General features: G+C 40.9%; 1 protein-coding gene across 3 annotated transcripts in view; it reads right to left on the bottom strand.

The window, feature by feature from the left end:
* The window catches only part of SLC26A8 (solute carrier family 26 member 8), a 69,547-nt gene that overhangs the window by 34,741 nt on the left and 14,748 nt on the right, over positions 1-20,058 (bottom strand). For 2 of the 3 annotated variants that reach the window (XM_012746803.3, XM_020286975.2), the window contains exons 4-8: positions 15,026-15,142; positions 12,147-12,328; positions 6,215-6,379; positions 5,531-5,680; positions 4,285-4,367 (exon numbers count right to left, since the gene is read on the bottom strand). In XM_012746803.3, the coding sequence (XP_012602257.1) occupies positions 4,285-4,367; positions 5,531-5,680; positions 6,215-6,379; positions 12,147-12,328; positions 15,026-15,142 (697 nt within the window). The remainder of the gene's footprint in view (positions 1-4,284; positions 4,368-5,530; positions 5,681-6,214; positions 6,380-12,146; positions 12,329-15,025; positions 15,143-20,058) is intronic. The other variant, XM_012746804.3, reaches the window with a different exon arrangement.

Raw genomic sequence — 20,058 nt, 5'->3', positions numbered from 1 at the left:
TTATGCTAAGTGAAAGAAGCAAGACACAGAAAGCCATGTATTGTATGATTATATTTATATGTAATGTCCAGAATAAACAAATCCGGAGCGACAGAAAGTAGATATGTGGTGGCAAAGGGCTATGGAGAGAAGCAATAGGGTGTGAGTACTAATGAGTTCAAGGTTTCTTTTTGGAATAATAAAATGTTTTAAAATTAGATGGTGGTAATAGTTAAGCAAAAGAATATACTAAAATCCACTGAACTGTACATTTTCAAAGAGTGAATTTTATGGTATGTGAACTAGAATAATTAGACAATATTATAAATAACCTTATGCCAATACATTGGACAACTTAGATTAAATGGATAAATTCTTCAAATTACCAAAATTAACAGAGTAGTCTCAAGAAGAAAGAGACAACCTGAATCATAGATAATGATTAAATAATTTGATAATAGTTTTATTTAATAAATTGCAAACTAAAAATTGATTTATACTTCAGAACCTTCCCACAATGAAAACTCCAGGCCCAAATATCTTCATTGATGAATTCTGCCAAATATTTAAGGAAGAAATAATGCCAACGAAACAGAAACTCTTCCAGAAGTTGAAAATGAGGGACTACTTCCAAATCCTTCTATTATGGCAACATACTCTCATGCCAAAGCCAGATACAGATATTACAAGAAAAGAAAACCTCAGGCCAATATCCTTCATGAATATAAATGCAAAAATTCTTATCATTTTTGCAAATCAGTATATAAAATGATAATACACCATGACCAAGTGGGATAATCCTAGGATGCAGAGTTAGGTTTACTTCAAAAATCAATCACAACATTAATAGACCAAAAAAGGAAAAGAAATCTTGATGATTTGGAGGGGGCAGTGTTATTTTTCCATAGATCCATACTGGTATAATCCTTTAAACCTAATTTGGAAACACAAATATACTTCCTTTTCCATTTTTCTAGTTTACTTTGTAAGTCAGAAAAAAGTCTTCTAAATATTTTAGATAAGGTTTGCTATTTGAAATGTTTATTCTTTTGGTTATCTTTTATCATTTCATCAAAGACACAAATATATATGACAATGGTTGATTTACTCCTGAAAAATCACGTAAAAATCCAAATTCAGTAAAATGAACCATAGACTTGGAAATTTTTTTTTTTTTTGAGACAGAGTCTCACTCTGTTGCCCAGGCTAGAGTGAGTGCCGTGGTGTCAGCCTAGCTCACAGCAACCTCAATCTCCTGGGCTCAAGCGATCCTCCTGCCTCAGCCTCCTGAGTAGCTGGGACTACAGGCATGCACCACCATGCCCGGCTAATTTTTTCTATATATTTTTAGTTGGCCAAATTAATTTTTTTCTATTTTCAGTAGAGACGGGGTCTCGCTCTTGCTCAGGCTAGTCTCCAACTCCTGACCTTGAGCCATCCTCCTGCCTCAGCCTCCCAGAGTAGAAAAAATTATTTTTAAAGAAATTTTATTTGATATCTTTTTCTGCAAAGCAAATAATCCCTTATGTAATTATAACTTCATATTAGTTCATGCATTTTAAATTTAATTTTCCCTTAAGTAGGAAAAATCCACTTTTGGTACCTTGAAGAGTTATCTCCTCTATCTTCCCATTTCTCACCATTATTATGTGCATGAATCTAAATTCCTATTTTTTGAATATCATTTTCTTCACCAACTATGTCTATTTTAATTCCCTATTTATAACTTGCTTTTCAGGTAATGAGCTAAATAGAAACATGACTGAATCCTTAGAGGCAGATATTTAACTTTATGTCAAATTTCCCCTTCTTGTCCTTTTTTTTTTTTTTTTTTTTTTTTTTGAGACAGAGTCTCCCTTTGTTGCCTAGGCTAGAATGAGTGCCGTGGCATCAGCCTAGCTCACAGCAACCTCAAACTCCTGGGCTCAAGCAATCCTTCTGCCTCAGCCTCCCATGTGGCTGGGACTACAGGCATGCGCCACCATGCCCGGCTAATTTTTTCTATATATATTAGTTGGCCAATTAATTTCTTTCTATTTATAGTAGAGACGGGGTCTCGCTCTTGCTCAGGCTGGTTTCGAACTCCTGACCTCGAGCAATCCGCCCGCCTCGGCCTCCCAGAGAGCTAGGATTACAGGCTCCCTTCTTGTCCTTTTAAGAAGTTGGTAAGAATGTGTATGGAAAGTGATACATAATAAATGTAATTTATTACCCAATCTATATTAGTAAAGCTTAAATATTTAGTATGATAACAACAGAAACTACTGTTTTTTCCCTCTTATTGTTCTCTGTAACATTTAATTCTTTTTCTTTTTTTTTTTTTTTTTTTGAGACAGAGTCTCACTCTGTTGCCCAGGCTAGAGTGCCATGGTGTCAGCCTCACTCACAGCAACCTCAAACTCCTGGGCTCAAGTGATCCTTCTGCCTCAGCCTCCAGAGTAGCTGGGACTACAGGCATGTGCCACCATGCCCAGCTAATTTTTTCTGTATATTTTTTTAGTTGGCCAATTAATTTCTTTCTATTTTTAGTAGAGACGGGGGGTCTCCCTCTTGCTCAGGCTGGTCTCGAACTCCTGACCTTGAGCGATCCTCCCACCTCAGCCTCCTAGAATGCTAGGATTACAGGCGTGAGCCACCACGCCCGGCCCCACATTTAATTCTTGTTAGCAAATTAGGTTAAAAGGGGGCTGGGACATAGCAGGAGCCAATTAAAATTGTTCAATTTTACTAGTTCCTCATAACTCTGGATAGATACATAATTTTAAAAAAAGGAAGTTCAGGCTGGGTGCAATGGCTCACACCTCTAATCCCAGCACTTTGGGAGATTGAGGTGGGAGGATGCTTGAGGCCAGGAGTTCAAGACCAATCTGGGCAACATAGCAAGACCCCTTCTCTACAAAGAAAATAAGAAAATTAGCTGGGTGTGGTGGCCTGCACCTGTAGTCCCAACTACTCAGGAGGCTGAGGTGGGAGGATTGCTTGAGCCCAGGAATTCAAGGCTGCAGTGAGCTGTGATTGCACCACTATATTCCAAGCTGGGCAACAAAGTGAGACCCTGTCTCCAAAAAAAAAAGCAATGTTTAAAATTCGATTTTCGAAATGCTCACTTGTCTATCTATACTCTTGAATCTTATAAAAAATAATCAAAACTTGGCTGTGTGGTTTTAAGTCATTAATAACAGAAGCACATAAGTCTAATAGAGTGGTTATAATCATAGACTTTGTAATTAAGGAGAAATGAGTTCAAATGGTAGCTCTGCCACTTAGTAGCTATGTTACCTTAGATAAGTCACTTAAACTTAGTAAGCTTTAGTTTCTTCAACCATTAAAAAAAAAGATAACTAACTCATGGTATTACTGTGAGGAGTAAATGAAATAAGGTAAATATGTAGAGCACCCATCCCAGTATTGTTCTGGTTATTTTTTTCTGAGAACAGAGACCATGTCTTGTTTAGCTTTGTCTTCCCTGGTACTAAGTGTCTGCTCACACTTTTTAATTGACTGGAATTTCAGATTTCATTGAGAACTGGTAGGGTATGAGACTAATTTAATCTGACTATGTCAAAGTAGTCCATGTTTTGTTACCCTGGAGTTTAGCCAACATTCTTGACTCTGCAGGATTCCCTATTATACAACACTAGAAAATCAGCAGTGCTCTTCAAAAGCCTGCCTATGATTCAAGAAACTGCAGCAAATTGCTTTTCTTAGCTAATGTGATTCATCTGATCAAGGCTAAAAAAATTATGCTAAATAATTTCCCAACAGAAGCAAGGGTGGCACCCCATAGTCACTGGTAGGAATTATAATATAAATTGTGAGTCCCTAAGAACTCCGTATGCCAATCTATTTCTACCCAGAGTAAGAAAATATTGTTGCTCAAGGACACTGATTCAGTCTAAGTGGGTGAAGGCAGAAGGAACATTTATCTCTTGAACGCTGAGCCACAGGACAGAGGCTAAGAAAACAGAGACGTCTCTTGTCCAACTCTTGAGTGTTAGTCAGGCAGGTGCAGAGGTTGAGAAGGCCTGTAATGCACCATGAGAAAAACTTGAGTCTGTATGTGCTGTGTGTAGCGTATCCAGCAGTTTTTTTGGGTCAGGGATTGGCTCAACTATGAAAAGAGAGACAGAGGCTGACCAGAGAAGAAACAAGGATTTGTCCTAGCCCTTCTTTTGGGAGCCTCTGTGTTCCAAAATGAATTTGGCCAGAGACTGCCAGTAGAAAATATCAACCAGGCTGTGTGGTCAGAGGCTAAGAGAGGGTATCAGAAAGATAAAAGCAATATTGAAAAGTGGAATTACTGACCTGTAAGGAATCATGTCAATGAGTGTCTTGCTGCTTTCTGTGGCCATGCTTATCCTGTTTGCAAATGCAGTGAAGCCAAGAATCTATAGGTGGTTAAAAAAAAAAAGGCATATGATTATCTAAATATTATGCACCATTGCTTCCAGAAGCAGTAATGCCCTGCCTCAAAAAAAAAAAAAAAAAAAGAAAGAAAGAAACAAGGGCCAGGCATGGTGGCTCACACCTATAATCCTAGCACTCTGGGAGGCCAAGGCAGGAGGATCGTTTGAGCTCAGGAGTTTGAGATCAGCCTGAGCAAGAGCGAGACCCTGTCTCTACTAAAAAAAAATAGAAAGAAATTTGCTGGACAATTTAAAAAATATATATATATATTATATATATATATATAGAAAAAATTAGCTAGGCATGGTGGCGCATGCCTGTAGTCCCAGCTACTCTGGAGGCTGAGGCAGGAGGATTGCTTGAGTCCAGGAGTTTGAGGTTGCTGTGAGCAAGGCTGACACCACGGCACTGTAGCCTAGGCAACAGAGTGATATTCTGTCTCAAAAAGAAAAAAAAAAAGAAACAAAACTTCTACATAGAGAAGGATGGAAATTTACCAACACTTAGCATAGGCCTGTCATATGTTTGTCAGAAAGAAGAAAAGAATAAATACTGACAGTGTGAAAGTATTAATAGTAGTTGACTGTGGAAGGTGCAACTATAGGAATTTCTTTTCCTTCCCCTTTTTAAAAAATTTCTTTATGTTTTTCAAAATTTCTAGAATGAGCCTATGTTACTTTCATAAGGGGAAAAAAACCCATATTTTTGAAATATGAGAAAGAGGCAACAGATAAATGTACTTAGAAAATAAGCATGTTTTGGGGGGAGATCTATTGTATGGTATGGTGATGGTTCACAAAGTGTTGTAAACTTTGAAAATTGCTAAGAGGGTAGGTCTTAAATGTCCTCACAACAAAAAATGATAAGTGTGTGAGGTGACGGATATGTTAATTGGCTTGATTTAAACATCTTCCAATGTATACATATATAAAAATATGTATACCATAAATATATATACTTTTTATTTGTTAACACATACCTTAGTTTAAAATGTTTTTAAAAAGGAAAATAAGCATGTTTTACAAATATAAGCATATATTAATATTTAAAACCAAATGTACTCAGCTTTGACATATTCAACATATGCTTTGTGAAAATTCTAATATTATCTAAACCATGAATTCTGGTCATTGAAAACACCTACCAGAAATAATTCCATGGGAAACTCGATGGGATATTGATAGAAAGAAATTTTGATACATTTGTTGATTCTCAGAGCAACAATAGCAGTTAGAAATAGCAGAATGCTCGTGGAATTAGCTTTTGGAAGTCCCAAACAATAATTAATAATGTTCTGAAAGAAAAATTACAGAGGCTTAGGATGGGATATAATAATTGCCTAAATCTAGAAAATTGACACTCTTTCTAGATGTGTTTAGAAAGAAGTTCCTAGGTATAGTTGCTGGGAGGTCTTTATGGGCATTACTGAAACAATGAGGGCAGGGACCCTTTTTTAAGTTGAAAAAGGGATTAATAGAGGCAGTAATGTTCAATAGGGATAGAATATATACTTTATATGTCTGTGTAATGGAAAGGACATAGGAGTTCTGTTTATGATAAGTTCAGCATCCTGAAGGCCAAATTTTAATGTAAATCATGTCAGTTTAAAAGGCTGGGCTGAAACGGTTAATGCAGCTGAAAGATGGTCTAACTGGTATCTGCAACTAACCAAAATTCGAGATCCATGATCTAACTATTCCCAGGACCCTCTTGACTGAGCTGCCCGTGGGCTGTGTCTCCTTTCAGAACAGGCAGGAGTTTCTCTACTTCTCTTTGGAGGCAAGGGGTGGCGCATTTGTAACTCCGGGTGGGGGCTGAAATTACTCACGTAGAAGAAGGAGATGGGACCAGAGTGGAAACTAATCATAACCCCGAAGACGCAGGTCAGCTGGGACAGCATGATGTGCAGTGCCGTAGCGGCCAGGTAAGCACTGATTGTAGCCTCCGGAAGGTAAGTGCTAATTAAGCCCAAACCTATCGCGCCCATTGATAGCTGCAGGGGGTTCAGATGGAAAAGAAAAACAGAGTGGGGCAGAATGTCTTCAAACCAGCAATGACACCCATGGCACTCTCCAGAGGCCCCACGCCCCCTTCTCAGAAGGGCTTCCAGCAAAAGAAAGTTAGGGTAGGCCCCTTTGGTAACTCTGTGTCTCTCCTTCCCTCATGAACAGAAGGTGATGAGATGAGGTGGGTCCTCGCCTGCAAGGCAGGCTCCCGACAAGCGCTAGCCCACACCTTTCCCTCCTCCCTTCGTGAGCCCGGCCAGCTAGGGCAATGCACTGCTTGCCCTGGAATCTACTGCCCTCTAGGTCACTATGGGGTAAACAGCAGCAGGGTGAACAGAACAAGCCTTTGCCTTTTTAAAGGCCTTTCATTAGAAGCTTTGATAGCCCTTTCAGGAGACGTTTAACATCCCTATAAGGAATGCAGCATTTCACAAAGGAAAAGATGAGTCCAAAAAACTGGAATCTAGCTCAGATTTCTTGGCCTTTGACTCTTATCTTTACTAAGAATGAGGAAACTGAATTTATTTATGTGTTCAGGATTATGTATATACTGAAGATATAAATAAACAAGGTATTTTATATGTCCACATGCATAAACAAGATACAAATATATGTTCTATAATAAAATTGTATACACACATGCACAAAGGGTCTAAAAGGACAGACACCAAACTATTTAATTTTTTTTTTTTTTTGAGACAGCGTCTCCCTTTGTTGCCCAGGCTAGAGTAAGTGCGGTGGCTGCAGCCTACCTCATAGCAACCTCAAACTCCTGGGCTCAAGTGATCCTCCTGCCTCAGCCTCTGGAGTAGCTGGGACTACAGACACACGCCACCATGCCCGGCTAATTTTTTCTATATATATTAGTTGGCCAATTAATTTCTTGCTATTTATAGTAGAGACGGGGTCTCACTCTTGCTCAGGCTGGTTTTGAACTCCTGACCTCGAGCAATCTGCCCGCCTTTGCTTCCCAGAGTGCTAGGATTACAGGCTTGAGCCACCGCTCCTAGCCCAGACACCAAACTATTAACAGAAGTTACCTTTGGAGAATAGGATTAGAGGTTGGGGATAACATTTTATAATTTATACACTCTTACTATTTGAGATATTCAACTTTTATAATAGAAGACACAGTTGTTAGAGCAGGCAGATTAGCTAGGTGTGAGCGGGAGGCAGGAGGCAGGTGAGCTAAGTGTGTAAGACAGGTGAGGGGGCTTTGCTTGGGACTCTCTTGATGCATCCTGAGATCTCAAGGTGACCTCAAGAGAATTAACATGTCATTAGCTTTGCATGTTCCCGCCCTATCAGGGGATGGACGCCAAGACACCATGACATTTCCAGATTGAGGCCATAAAAGGAGAAAATCTAAAGAGCGCGGGCCCGGAGTCCTGGTGGACAAAGGCCTACTTTCGCTTCCTTTCAGCTTGCAATAAAGTCCTTTTTCTACCTATTTTCACTGTGTTGGTCCTTTTTCTCTACCTTTGCTTTGTCACCCGCTATCATTCCAAGAACCAAGGGATTTGGGGCACAGCCAGTAGCACAGTTAGAAAATTGATGGTTAGAGGATGAGTCCCTTTAAGAGGGAGGTTAAGAAAATTGGCGCAGCCCAGTGAAGGGAATTCAGTAAGTGGGGAAAGAAGAACAAAAGGTAGCCTTAGAGCCTGCCATCATCACCATTCCCCCTCCACCGCACTAGAAGCTCTCAGAAAACAAACAAACAAGTTTGGGCCAGTACGTCTTTTGGCTTTGAGAGCTTTTTGTTTGAAAGCTTGCCATCAGCCAGGCACCACACCGCCCCTCATCTCCTGTCATAGCTGCCGACACACTTTCACTACAGTCAGGCCCCTCTGCTGCCTATTGTCTGTGTGATTGGCTGAGTCCTACCTCTGCGCTTGTGCACGAAGCCCTTTTTCCCACTTCTGCCAGTCCATGTGCCTCGTCTCTTTCAAGATCTCTATAAAATCCCTCTCCTTTTAAAGGTGTGCAGGAAGAGCATGGTTCCCAGGGTTGGGGAACCTGGCTTCAGCCCCGGCCCTGCCACTCACTGGCTGTGTGAGTGTGGAGCCTCAGTTCTCTGAGGCTAAGTTCCCTCTTCTTTCTTTCTCTTTCTCTCTTTCTCTCTTTCTCTCTTTCTCTCTTTCTCTCTTTCTCTCTCTCTCTCTCTCTCTCTCTTTCTTTCCCTCCCTCCCTCCCTCTCTTTCTCTCTTTCTCTCTTTCTTTCTTTCTTTCTGACAGAGTCTCACTTCTGTTGCTTGGGCTAGAGTGCCATGGCGTCAGCCTAGCTCACAGCAACCTCAAACTCCTGGGCTCAAGCGATCCTTCTGCCTCAGCCTCCCGAGTAGCTCGGACTACAGGCATGCGCCACCATGCCTGGCTAAGTTTTTTTATATGTATATATATATTTAGTTAGCCAATTAATTTCTTTCTATTTATAGTAGAGACAGGGTCTCGCTCTTGCTCAGGCTGGTCTCAAACTCCTGACCTCGAGCAATCCGCCCGCCTCGGCCTCCCAGTGCTAGGATTACAGGAGTGAGCCGCTGCGCCCGGCCAGTTCCCTCATCTTTAAAACGTGAATAATACTCGGTACACCGAGTTTTGTGTGGATTAAATGACATAACACATGTAAAACACCTAGCTCAAATGTGAAAACAGTGACAGACGCAAATACATATTACTCATTCTCCGTGCCACCGTTTCCTTCCGCCTTGTAGATGGCAAATACCTGCGATTACGGTAGAGCTCCTTCCTCCCCGCGGTGGCGCCGCCTCAGAGTCAGCGTTAGCTAACACCGCGTTCTAGGCTGCCGCTGCCGGTCAGTCAGAGCTGACCCGTGCGGGGAACCTGCCTGCCATTCTCAGAGAGACCCTGCACTAGATGCTGAATGAAGGGAAGAAAGGACTAGACAAATAGTTGTTTCTTTCCCAGACAACTCCAACAATACAACTTGAGCTTGGTTTTTTACTTCATGTTCTTTCGGCACTGAACCCTTCACTTTTATGAATATTATTTTGTAGTTTAATACAAAATAGAGCACAGATTCTGGAGGCAGACAACCCCAAACTGAATCCAGTTTGGTATCTTATGGGCTATACAACTGAGCAATTTACTTAACCTCTCTGTGCCTTTGTTTCCTTAAAGTACAGACCATAGTAATACCTACACTCAGAGTCGTTGTGAGGGTCAAATGAGATAATGCATGTAAAGTGCCTAGAATAGTGACTAGCACATGAAATTATCTAGCTCAGACTCTTCTTTTTACTTTATTTTTTCTTTGATACAGGGTCTTGCTCTGTCACCCAGGCTAGAGTGCAGTGGCACCATCATAGCTCACTGTAGCCTCAAATACCTGGGCTCAAGTGATCCTCCTGCCTCAGTCCCCCGAGTAGCTGGGACTACAGGTGCATGCCACCAAGCCTGGATAATTAAAAAAAATTTTTTTGTAGAGACAGGGTCTCACTATGTCGCCCATGCTGATCTTGAACTCCTGGCCTCAATCAATCCTCCTGCTTCAGCCTCCCAAAGTGCTGGGATTACAGGTGTGAGCCACCGCACCCTGCCGGCTAGCTTATTTTTTGACAGAGCTGTGGCAGAAGGGGAGGATGCTACCTTGTTACTTCTGGGTAGAGGTAGAAGTTCAGGTTCCCCAGGTGGCCCTTACTGACAGCTGAGGCAGGAGGGACTCTTCATGACTGCTGAGCAAGGCTGAGGGGTCTGGTCTGGCTCCCAACTAGGCCCATTGCTACCACCTGGCTGGGAGAGGCAGGGAAGCCTTTCCTTCTTCCCGCAAGGCCTCCGCGGACACCACAGCGGAGGGAGGTTGGCCTTATGACTGCCGCATGGCAGTGAAAGACCTGACTCTTCCCTACGCCTCTTCCAGGAGTGAAAGGCTTGGCTCCCCGCTGGGCTTCCTCTGATACCTCCCAAGCCGGGAGGTGGGCGCCTCGTCACAGCTGGGCAAGGGCAGAAGGCCAGGCTCCTCAGCTGGCCCTGGTTGGCCTGGCTGGGGGTGATAAGCAGTTTTTTTCCCATTGGTGTCTGGCTGGAGTGGAGTTATTATTGTCCAAACCTTTTCAGTCTTGCTAGCCTTTCCTGGCCCTGTGGCGGTAAGAAGCAGGCTTTTGTTGTGAATTTTTTATTCATTTTTATTTTTGTCTATGCCTTTGGCATTTTTGGTTTCTGGCTTCTTCAGCTCTATGTTTGAGGTATATGAGGCAAAAAGGAAACCCAGAGAAATCATCACTGTGTTGTTCCTTGGGTCTTGAAGTCCCAAGCCATCCTGCCCTCTTTTCATCTCCTTTTAGAGTCTCCTTTTGTTTGTTTTATCTATAATGTCCAGCGTTATCGTACTCAGCAGGAAGAATAGGGAAAAGTACATCTATTCCATCTTCCTGGAAATGGAATGTCCCCTCCTTTTTTAGATGGAAAAAGCTGAGGCTTGAAGGGGGAGAAGAGAACGTGTCTGAGGCCACTTAGCTAAGTAATAGATTTCTGACATATTGCTTGTATTTGTATTCTCCCACAATATTGACCTTTTTTCTTTTTTTTTTCCCGGAGACAGAGTCTCACTCTGTCCCTGGGCTAGAGTGCCGTGGCGTCAGCCTAGCTCACAGCAACCTCAAACTCCTGGGCTCAAGCAATCCTCCTGCCTCAGCCTCCCGAGTAGCTGGGACGACAGGCATGCGCCACCATGCCTGGCCAATTTTTTCTATTTTTAGTAGAGACAGGGTCTCACTCTTGCTCAGGCTGGTCTCAAGCTCCTGAGCTCAAGCAATTTTCCCACCTTGGCCTCCCAGAGTTGCTGGGATTACAGACATGAGCCACCGCGCCTGGCCACGATTGAACTTTTTAACCACAGAAATTACATCTTCTTTTTAATTCTTGGTCTCCTTTTAAGTACCAAATTCATTTCTCTGTACTCAGTAATTATAACTTATTGATGCTTACTATGTAACAGGCTCTGGGCTAAGTACTTAGCATGCATTTTCTCACTTAATTCTCATAAGAACCCTGAAAAGCAAATATTCCCACTTTACGAATGAGGAAATTGAGCCCCACACAGGGCTGACTGTACTGAAGTTTGTACAGATCATAAGCATCGGGGCTGGAGTCCGCCCACTGTGATAGCCTGCCTTTGTAGGTGCCCAGTAAATCCTTACCCAATGAAAGACAGTCCCAGGGGATCAATGAAAAATCAACGACAGAGGGGGTTAGTTGGGAAGAAAGAGAAATGAGGCTGGAAGATGTGCTTTTTACTTTAGCAGGTGGTAGATTCTCAGAGGAAAATTAAAAACACTTCCAAAATAAGTTCTGGATTTTAATGAGTCATCATACTATTGTCATTTAGCTGTGGTCCTTGTCAATGCGGGTCTGACGCTAATGCTTACTAACCCAAAGCATACTAGGTGGGCCTGTGAGGATATTCTTGTTGAAAGAATATAAAGTAATTTTTAAAAAGATAAAATCAGGATTGGAACTCTGGGCCATCGTCCCTAGGACCCTTCTTTGTCTTAGAGGAGAAAGACTGATGAGAGTGTTCAGTATCTCATCCTAGACCAGTGGTGGATGATTTCTGAGGAGAGAGACGTTTGTCACTGAGGAAACATCCTATTCCACACATCCTACAAGTTTTAAAAAAAACACATCACTGAAGTTCCAGATGTACCACAATGGCTCACGAGAACAATTAAGGAAAGTGGCCCATTTATAGCCCCTTTATTCAGTTCTTTTTCAGGGGTTCAGAGGTTCAGATCCTACCTGAATAATCCCAGTCAGAAAAGTTGTGGCTGCCACCACACTCAAGGATCTATTATAGTTTGCAAAGAAGGTGGGGACAGAAAAGTCATCCTTGACGAAAGTCCCCATGACCAGGTGACCGCTGTTGAATGGGCTCACTTTCAGAACATTGACCATCAGAGCACTCACGAGGGAGAAGCAACCTACGGGAGAAGATGTTAGAGGCAGGAGGTGAAGTCTCCGGTCCAGGTAACTGACAGATATTGACAAAAGCCAGGCATGGTCTGATTTGGTATTGTCCTTGATTCGAAGAACTTTTCTTATTTGAAAGTGGCCAGGCTGGGCGTGGCGGCTCATGCCTGTAATCCTAGCACTCTGGGAGGCCGAGGCAGGTGGATTGCTCAAGGTCAGAAGTTCGAAACAAGCCTGAGTAAGAGTGAGACCCCCATCTCTAGTATAAATAGAAAGAAATTAATTAGCCAACTAAAAAAAATATATATATATAAAACTATAGGCATGCACCACCACGCCCGGCTAAGCCGGGCGTGGTGGTGCATGCCTATAGTCCCAGCTACTCCCGGAGGCTGAGGCAGGAGGATCACTTGAGCCTAGGAGTTTGAGGTTGATGTGAGCTAGGCTGACACCATGGCACTCTAGCCCGGGCAACAGAGTGACACTCTTGTCTCAAAAAAAAAAAAAAGAAAAGAAAGTGGCCACTGGGAAGTAAGAAAGCAGGAATCGGAACTGTGGCTCCACATATCGTGACCAACTTATAGAATTTAGATGTTGGTGGTCCAGGTCTTTAGTCTCTTTGCATTATGGGCATATGGAGTGGGCTCGAAAGAGAAACCGACTGGAAATGGGTGTCAGGTTCAGCCACTGTGCCTACTCTTTGAGAAGGCTGAAAGTGAGATGGTGATGAAAGGATAAGAAAACAAAGCTCATCAATAGCAATAGGAAGAAAAGTAATACCCCACACTTCTGAAGGATTTACTGTGTGCAAGATGACACTGAGCTAAACCTGTCTCAAATGCTGTCAATGGAGGTCTGACGCTAATGCTTACTAACCCAAAGCATACTAGGTGGGCCTGTGAGGATATTCTTGTTGAAAGAATATAAAGTAATTTTTAAAAAGATAAAATCAGGATTGGAACTCTGGGCCATCGTCCCTAGGACACTTCTTTCCCTTAGAGGAGAAGGACTGATGAGAGTGTTCAGTATCTCATCCTAGACCAGTGGTGGATTTCATTAAATCCTCATGTTACATACACACAGAGGAGCAAAGGCAAACCTTACCTTTAAACTTACTAAGACAAATAGAACTCTAACAGCCTCATTATCAGTATTTGAAATAATTGTGAGGGACCCTAGGAACTTAGAAACATGGAAATCAAATTGTTCTCTTGGTGTTCAAATGTAAAATCAAATAATGGATTTGAGTAAAGATATACGATATTGTTCTTAAAAAAGGCAGAGTAGCATGCCACATCTAGAAGGATGGGATACTAGCCAGACTGGACATATAAAACATATCAGGAGAAAGAGTGTGTCAGTCAGAATGGTCAGTTTTGGTCAGTAGTCAGTTGTTCAGTGGGGAAGCCCAGGAAAAGGGACCTCACTGAGTAAATGTTGGTAATGACCTTCCAAACCTATTGGGGCATTTTGTGATTTGATTTCTAGTCAGATTCACCTAGGTGAGGAAACTGTGCTGATTATACAACTTTTAATGAGTCTGGTCCCTGTAAAAAAGTCATTCCTAATTATAAATTAGTAGATGGACTTTTTTTTTTTTTTTTTTTTTAGACAGAGTCTCCCTTTGTTGCCCAGGCTAGAGTGAGTGCCGTGGCATCAGCCTGGCTCACAGCAACCTCAAACTCCTGGGCTCAAGCGATCCTACTGCCTTAGCCTCCCGAGTAGCTGGGACTATAGGCATGTGCCACCATGCCCGGCTAATTTTTTCTATATATTAGTTGACCAATTAATTTCTTTCTATTTATAGTAGAGATGGAGTCTCGCTCTTGCTCAGGCTGGTTTCGAACTCCTGACCTCGAGCAATCCTCCCGCCTCAGCCTCCCAGAGTGCTAGGATTACAGGCATGAGCCACCACGCCCAGCCTAGTAGATGGACTTTTGACTCAGGGAAGGAAAGTACTTATCTTGTGGACTTCACTGTTTTGATTACTATGACAGTCTTTTCTCATTGTAAATTAATAAATCAGCCCCATGGAGTTTGGTTATTATGGGTCCAGCTGACAGATCTACTTATAGGAGTACTGGCAAAATAATTTCTGGATCTTCTGTGTTGAGGGTAGTCAGATTCCAATGTGTGGCAATTTCACCAAGGAAAATATAATACTTCTGCCCTCTGGGAAACATCTTGCTGGCCTGTTTTTCTGGTGGGAACATTAATAGTGACAATCTAGGAGATGTGGAGAAATATTCATTTCTACAATCTGACCGCTAACGATATGGATAGAATGTCCATCTTCTGCCTCCTTATGTCTTTTTTTTTTTTTTTCCTTGAGACAGAGTCTTGCTCTGTTGTCCTGGGTAGAGTGTAATGGCATGATCATAGTTCACTGCAATCTCAAACTCCTGGGATCAAGTGATCCTCCTGTCTCAGCCTCCCGAGTAGCTGGGACCACAGGTGTGTGCTACCATACCCAGCTAATTTTTCTAATTTTTGTAGAGATGGGGTCTCACTATGTTGTTGCTCAGGCTGGTCTTGAACTCCTGACATCAAGCAATCCTCTCACCTTGGTCTCTCAAAGTGCTGGAATGACAGGCATGAGCCACCATGCCCAGACTAAAGATACTTTTATATTGGGGTTCCTTAGCAGTAAGTAAATGATTGAGGTGCAAACATCATCTACCTCCTGTGTGTTTCAGTATTTAACTCACCAATGGACATTTGATGACATGATCCAAAGATTACGTAAATGACTGAAGAACAGAAAGCTGCATAGGCGACATTGAGAGGAGGAATCAGCTGCCTTGCCAGCAAACTATACATCAGGCCTGAAAAGCAAGATAATTTAAGAAAAGGTAGCATGGCTTTTAAAAGTCATCTGAAATAAAAACTGCAAAGAATATTTAAAATATAAATGATTCATGTGTATAGTTGACTGAGTGTGGCAATAGCATCCCTTGACATTCAGCCCTTCGTTCATATTTTTATTATCTCTTTTGGTTGCTATGATAGCTTCTCTTCCTATTTTGCCACATGCTTTCACACATCAGTTCTATATCATAGGCTTCACTGGGGGTCTTAATGCTGAACATGGAAAGCAAATACCACAGCCATAGACCTCTAATTCCAGCAGCTCAGAAGCAGGCCCACCCCCAGCCTTCTCGTGGTCTAGCAAAGAAGGCCCTGGGGATTCGCCAGGGCTGACGGTAAAACTGAAGAGCAAGGCAAGAATCACACCTAAATGACTTGGCTCAGAGTTGGTCTGTTTTTTCACTTCCATATGTCAGTCACTCCATCTCCTCCTTCAGCTCCTTTTTCAATACATACTTTCTTATCTCAGAAGCACCATGAGAATTTGGAAATTTTGAAGAAAATGGATTAACGTGCATGGTGTCATCTTTTTTTTTTTTCTTTTCTTTTTTTGAGATAGGGTCTTGCTCTGTCACCCAGGCTAGAGTGCAGTGGTATCATCATAACTCACAGCAACTTCAAACTCCTGGGCTCAAGCAATCCTCCTGCTTCAGCCTCGTGAGTAGCTGGGACTACAAGCACACATCACCATGCCTGGCTGATTTTTTCTATTTTTAGTAGAGGTGGGGTCTCACTCTTGCTCAGGCTGGTCTCAAACCCTTGAGCTCAAATGATCCTCCCATCACCACCTCCCAGAATGCTAGGATTACAGGCATGAGCCACTGCACCTGGGCCCCTTCATCACCTTTTTCCTAAGTAAGGCTCTACTGATTGCAAGAAACAGGAAACCTGCTCAAATTATCTTACACAAAATAGGAAATTTATTAAAAGAGTACACAGGCCAGTTGGGTCTTTTCAGAGACTGGAACCAGAACTAAAATGCCATCAGGATCCAAGGTGGCTATTTCCCCATTTTTTTTTTGTTTTGTTTTTTTATCTCTAAGGGTTGCATGGTATCCTGTCTTTGTTTCCAGTTTGGAGCCATTATGAACAATCCTGCTGTGAATATTCTTGTACATGTCTCCTGGTGCACAGATATACACATTTCTCAAGATTATATACTCTGAATTATAACTTCTGGGCATTTATTAGATAATGCCAAACTGTTTTCCAACTGTTTGTACAATTTATACTCCCACCAGCAATGTATGACAGTTCCTATTGTTCACATACATGCTAGCATATGATGCTGTCAGATTTTTAATTTTAGTGTGTACGGTAATAACTCTTTTCAATTTTATTTCCCACTCCATTAATTGCTAATAATGTTGAGCACTCTTATCTAATTTTTTTAAAAAATAGAGACAGGGTCTCACTTTGTTGCCCAGGCTGGAGTACAATGGCCCAATTATAACCTCCAGCTCCTGGGCTCAAGCAATCCTCCTGCCTCACCCTCCCTAGTAGCTGGGACTACAGGTGAAGCCTGGGTAATTTTTCTATATTTGGCAGAGACGGGGTCTTATTCTTGCTCAGGCTGGTCTCAAACTCATGGCCTCAAGGGATTCTCCCACCTCAGCCTCCCAAAGTACTAGGATTACAGGCGTGAGGCACACATCCAGCCCTAGATTCTCTATTATAAAGTAGTGGAGTACTTAATAAATATCTTGAGGGAGATACTTTGAAAATATGCAATCCTGTTTTATAGTTTGCAAACTTTCACCCACTAATTTTAGCATCCATTCTTATGGCTTTTATGTCTAATAATTATTACTATAGTTTGCCTAATGGTGAGTTTCTATTTTCTTCTTTAATTCTACATTTATAAAATGGAATTCTACTGTAAGGAAGTTTCAGTACCTTTTAAATAAGGTCTTCACTGTACAGAATTTTTGTTTCACTTGAAGAAAATTATTAAATCATTAGGTACGTACTACCTACCTATTCAAATGTAAGTAAAACTTTAGAATTATTCACACTATACATTATTTCATTATTTTTTTTATTTTTTTTTCTTTTTTTAGTATATTCACCCAGCAGTGATATTATTTCATTATTCATAGTACTTAAAATAATATACAATCCCTTAGTCAGGTATCAAGAGTTGCTTGGATCCATACATTCATATAGTTACGCAATCATTATTATTCAACAAATATATTTTGTGTACCTACTATGTGCTAGGTGCTGTGGTGGATGCTAGATATACATATACATCCTAATGCCCTTCTTGTTTTGATACCAAATTGTACTGATGACTCAGTAATTTAGCAATGTGATGTCCTCCAGCTTTGGCCATAATTGAAACACATGTAGGAATCAGGGGGCTCATAGAGCATCAACGCTAGTTCAGCTTTCTCATTGTAGCACCACGGGAATGCTCTAGAAATTTTATTCATACAAATAAAGTGGCTATATTCATACAAATGGATCATTTTGGTTTGTAGTTGCCACATGGAAATTTCTTTTTTTGCAGGAATACTGCTAGCACATATGGTGTCTTAGTGTGGATTTTAAAAGATACTCCTTTAGTTTGAGAATGCAAGACTGGTTCAATACTCAAAAAATCAATTACTGCAACCTCCCATATTAGCCAACTAAACAGAAAAACTACATGGTCGTATCAGTAGATGCAGAAAAATCACAAAATACAACATCTGCCCATGATAAAAATTCTAAGCAAACTAGAATAGATGAAGACTTCCTCAACCTAACAAAGGGCATCTACAAAAATCCTATAGCTAACATCATACTTAGTGATGAGAACCTAAATGCTTTCCCCCTGAGATCAGGAACGAGGCAAGAGTGTCGATTCTCATCACTCTTGACCTCTAACTCCTGGCTGCAAGCAGTCCTCCCACCTCAGCCTCTCAATGTGCTGGGATTACAGGTGTGAGCCACCACATCCAGCCTCACCACTCTTATTCAACACAGTATTGCGTGTCTTAGCCAGTAAAATAAGCAAGAAAAATTTAGAAAAACCATCTGTATTAGAAAGAAATGTAACTGTCCCTATTCACGGATGATATGATTGTCAACGTAGTTAATCTCAAGGAATCTACAAAAGATTATTAGAACTAATAAATGAGTTTTAGGATACAAGATGAACACATAAATATCAATTTCTACATGTATTTCTCTATATAAACAATGAGAAACTGAATTACCATTGAAAACCCCAAAATGAAATACTTAACCATAAATCTAACAAGACATGAATGATATGTATGCTGAAAACTGTATGCTTGTGATGCTGGTATGCTGTGTGCTGATATGTATGCTTGTGAAAGAAATGAAGAAACTTAAATAAACGGAGAGACATACCATAATCATGGATTGGAAGACTTAAAATAATAAAGATGCAAATTCTCCCTGAAATTATCTATAGATTTAATGCAGCAGGATTTTTTTATAGATGTAGATAAACTGATTCTAAAATTTATGTGAAGAATAGCTAAAACAATTTTGAAAAAAAAGCTGGAGGAATCATACCATCCAATTTTAAGACTCACTATAAAGATATAGTAATCAAGATATGTGGTATTTGCAAAGGGATAGACACATAGACCAATGGAACAGAATAGAGAAAGTTCAGAAATAGACCCACAACGAATACGGCTATTTGATCTTTGACAAAGGTGCAAAAATAATTCAATGGAGGATAGTCTTCTTTTAAAATAATGTTGAAAGTGCAACAAAAAAAATCTTACACTAATTTCACATTAGTGAGAAGCCTTAACCTAAACTTTACACCTTGTATAAAGAAAGATTAAACTAAAAATGGATCACAGATCTAAATGTAAAGCATAAAACTATAAGATGTTCAGAAAAAAATCTTTATGACCTAGAAGCTAGTGGAAGAGGCCTTATATATGATAGCAAAAGTGCTTTTATGGATATAAAAGAAAAAATAATTGACAAATTTGATTTTTTTTTTTTTTTTTGAGACAGAGTCTCACTTTGTTGTCCAGGCTAGAGTGAGTGCCGTGGCGTCAGCCTAGCTCACAGCAACCTCAAACTCCTGGGCTCAAGCGATCCTCCTGCCTCAGCCTCCCGAGTAGCTGGGACTACAGGCATGCGCCACCATGCCCGGCTAATTTTTTATATATATCAGTTGGCCAATTAATTTCTTTCTATTTATAGTAGAGACGGGGTCTCGCTCTTGCTCAGGCTGGTTTTGAACTCCTGACCTTGAGCAATCCGCCCGCCTCGGCCTCCCAAGAGCTAGGATTACAGGCGTGAGCCACAGCGCCCGGCCGACAAATTTGATTTTATAAAAATTATTTTGCTCTGTCAAAGACACTGTCAAGAGAATGAAAAGATAAGCTACAGACTGAGAGAAAATATTTGCAAATCGCATCTCTGACAAGGGGCTTATTTCTAGACTGCATAAAGAATTCTCACAAATCAACTATAAGAAAACAAATATCTCAATGAAAAAATGGGCAAAGTGCTTGAATAGGTACCTCAACAAAAAACACATGGAGATAGCAAATAGCACACGAAAAGATGTTCAACCTCACTAACCATCAGGGAAACGCAAATTAAAACAATGATGGGATGCTGTACTTTTAGAATGGCTAAAATAAAAAATACTAAAAACTAGACTTTATCAAAATCAAAACTTTTACATTGCAAGGCCTCTGTTAAGAGGATGAAAAGACAGGCTATAGACTGGGAGAAAATATTTGCAAAACACAAAAGACAAAAGGACTAGTATTCAGAATATATAAAGAATTCTTAAAACTCAACAGTAAAAATGCAAACAATTCAACTTGAACAAAAGATATGAAGAGCCATTTTATGAAAATATTCAGATGACAAATTAGTACATGAA

This window comes from Microcebus murinus, chromosome 5, assembly GCF_040939455.1.
Source record: "Microcebus murinus isolate Inina chromosome 5, M.murinus_Inina_mat1.0, whole genome shotgun sequence".
Taxonomy (NCBI): domain Eukaryota; kingdom Metazoa; phylum Chordata; class Mammalia; order Primates; family Cheirogaleidae; genus Microcebus; species Microcebus murinus.
This window is presented reverse-complemented; position numbering and strand designations above follow the sequence as displayed.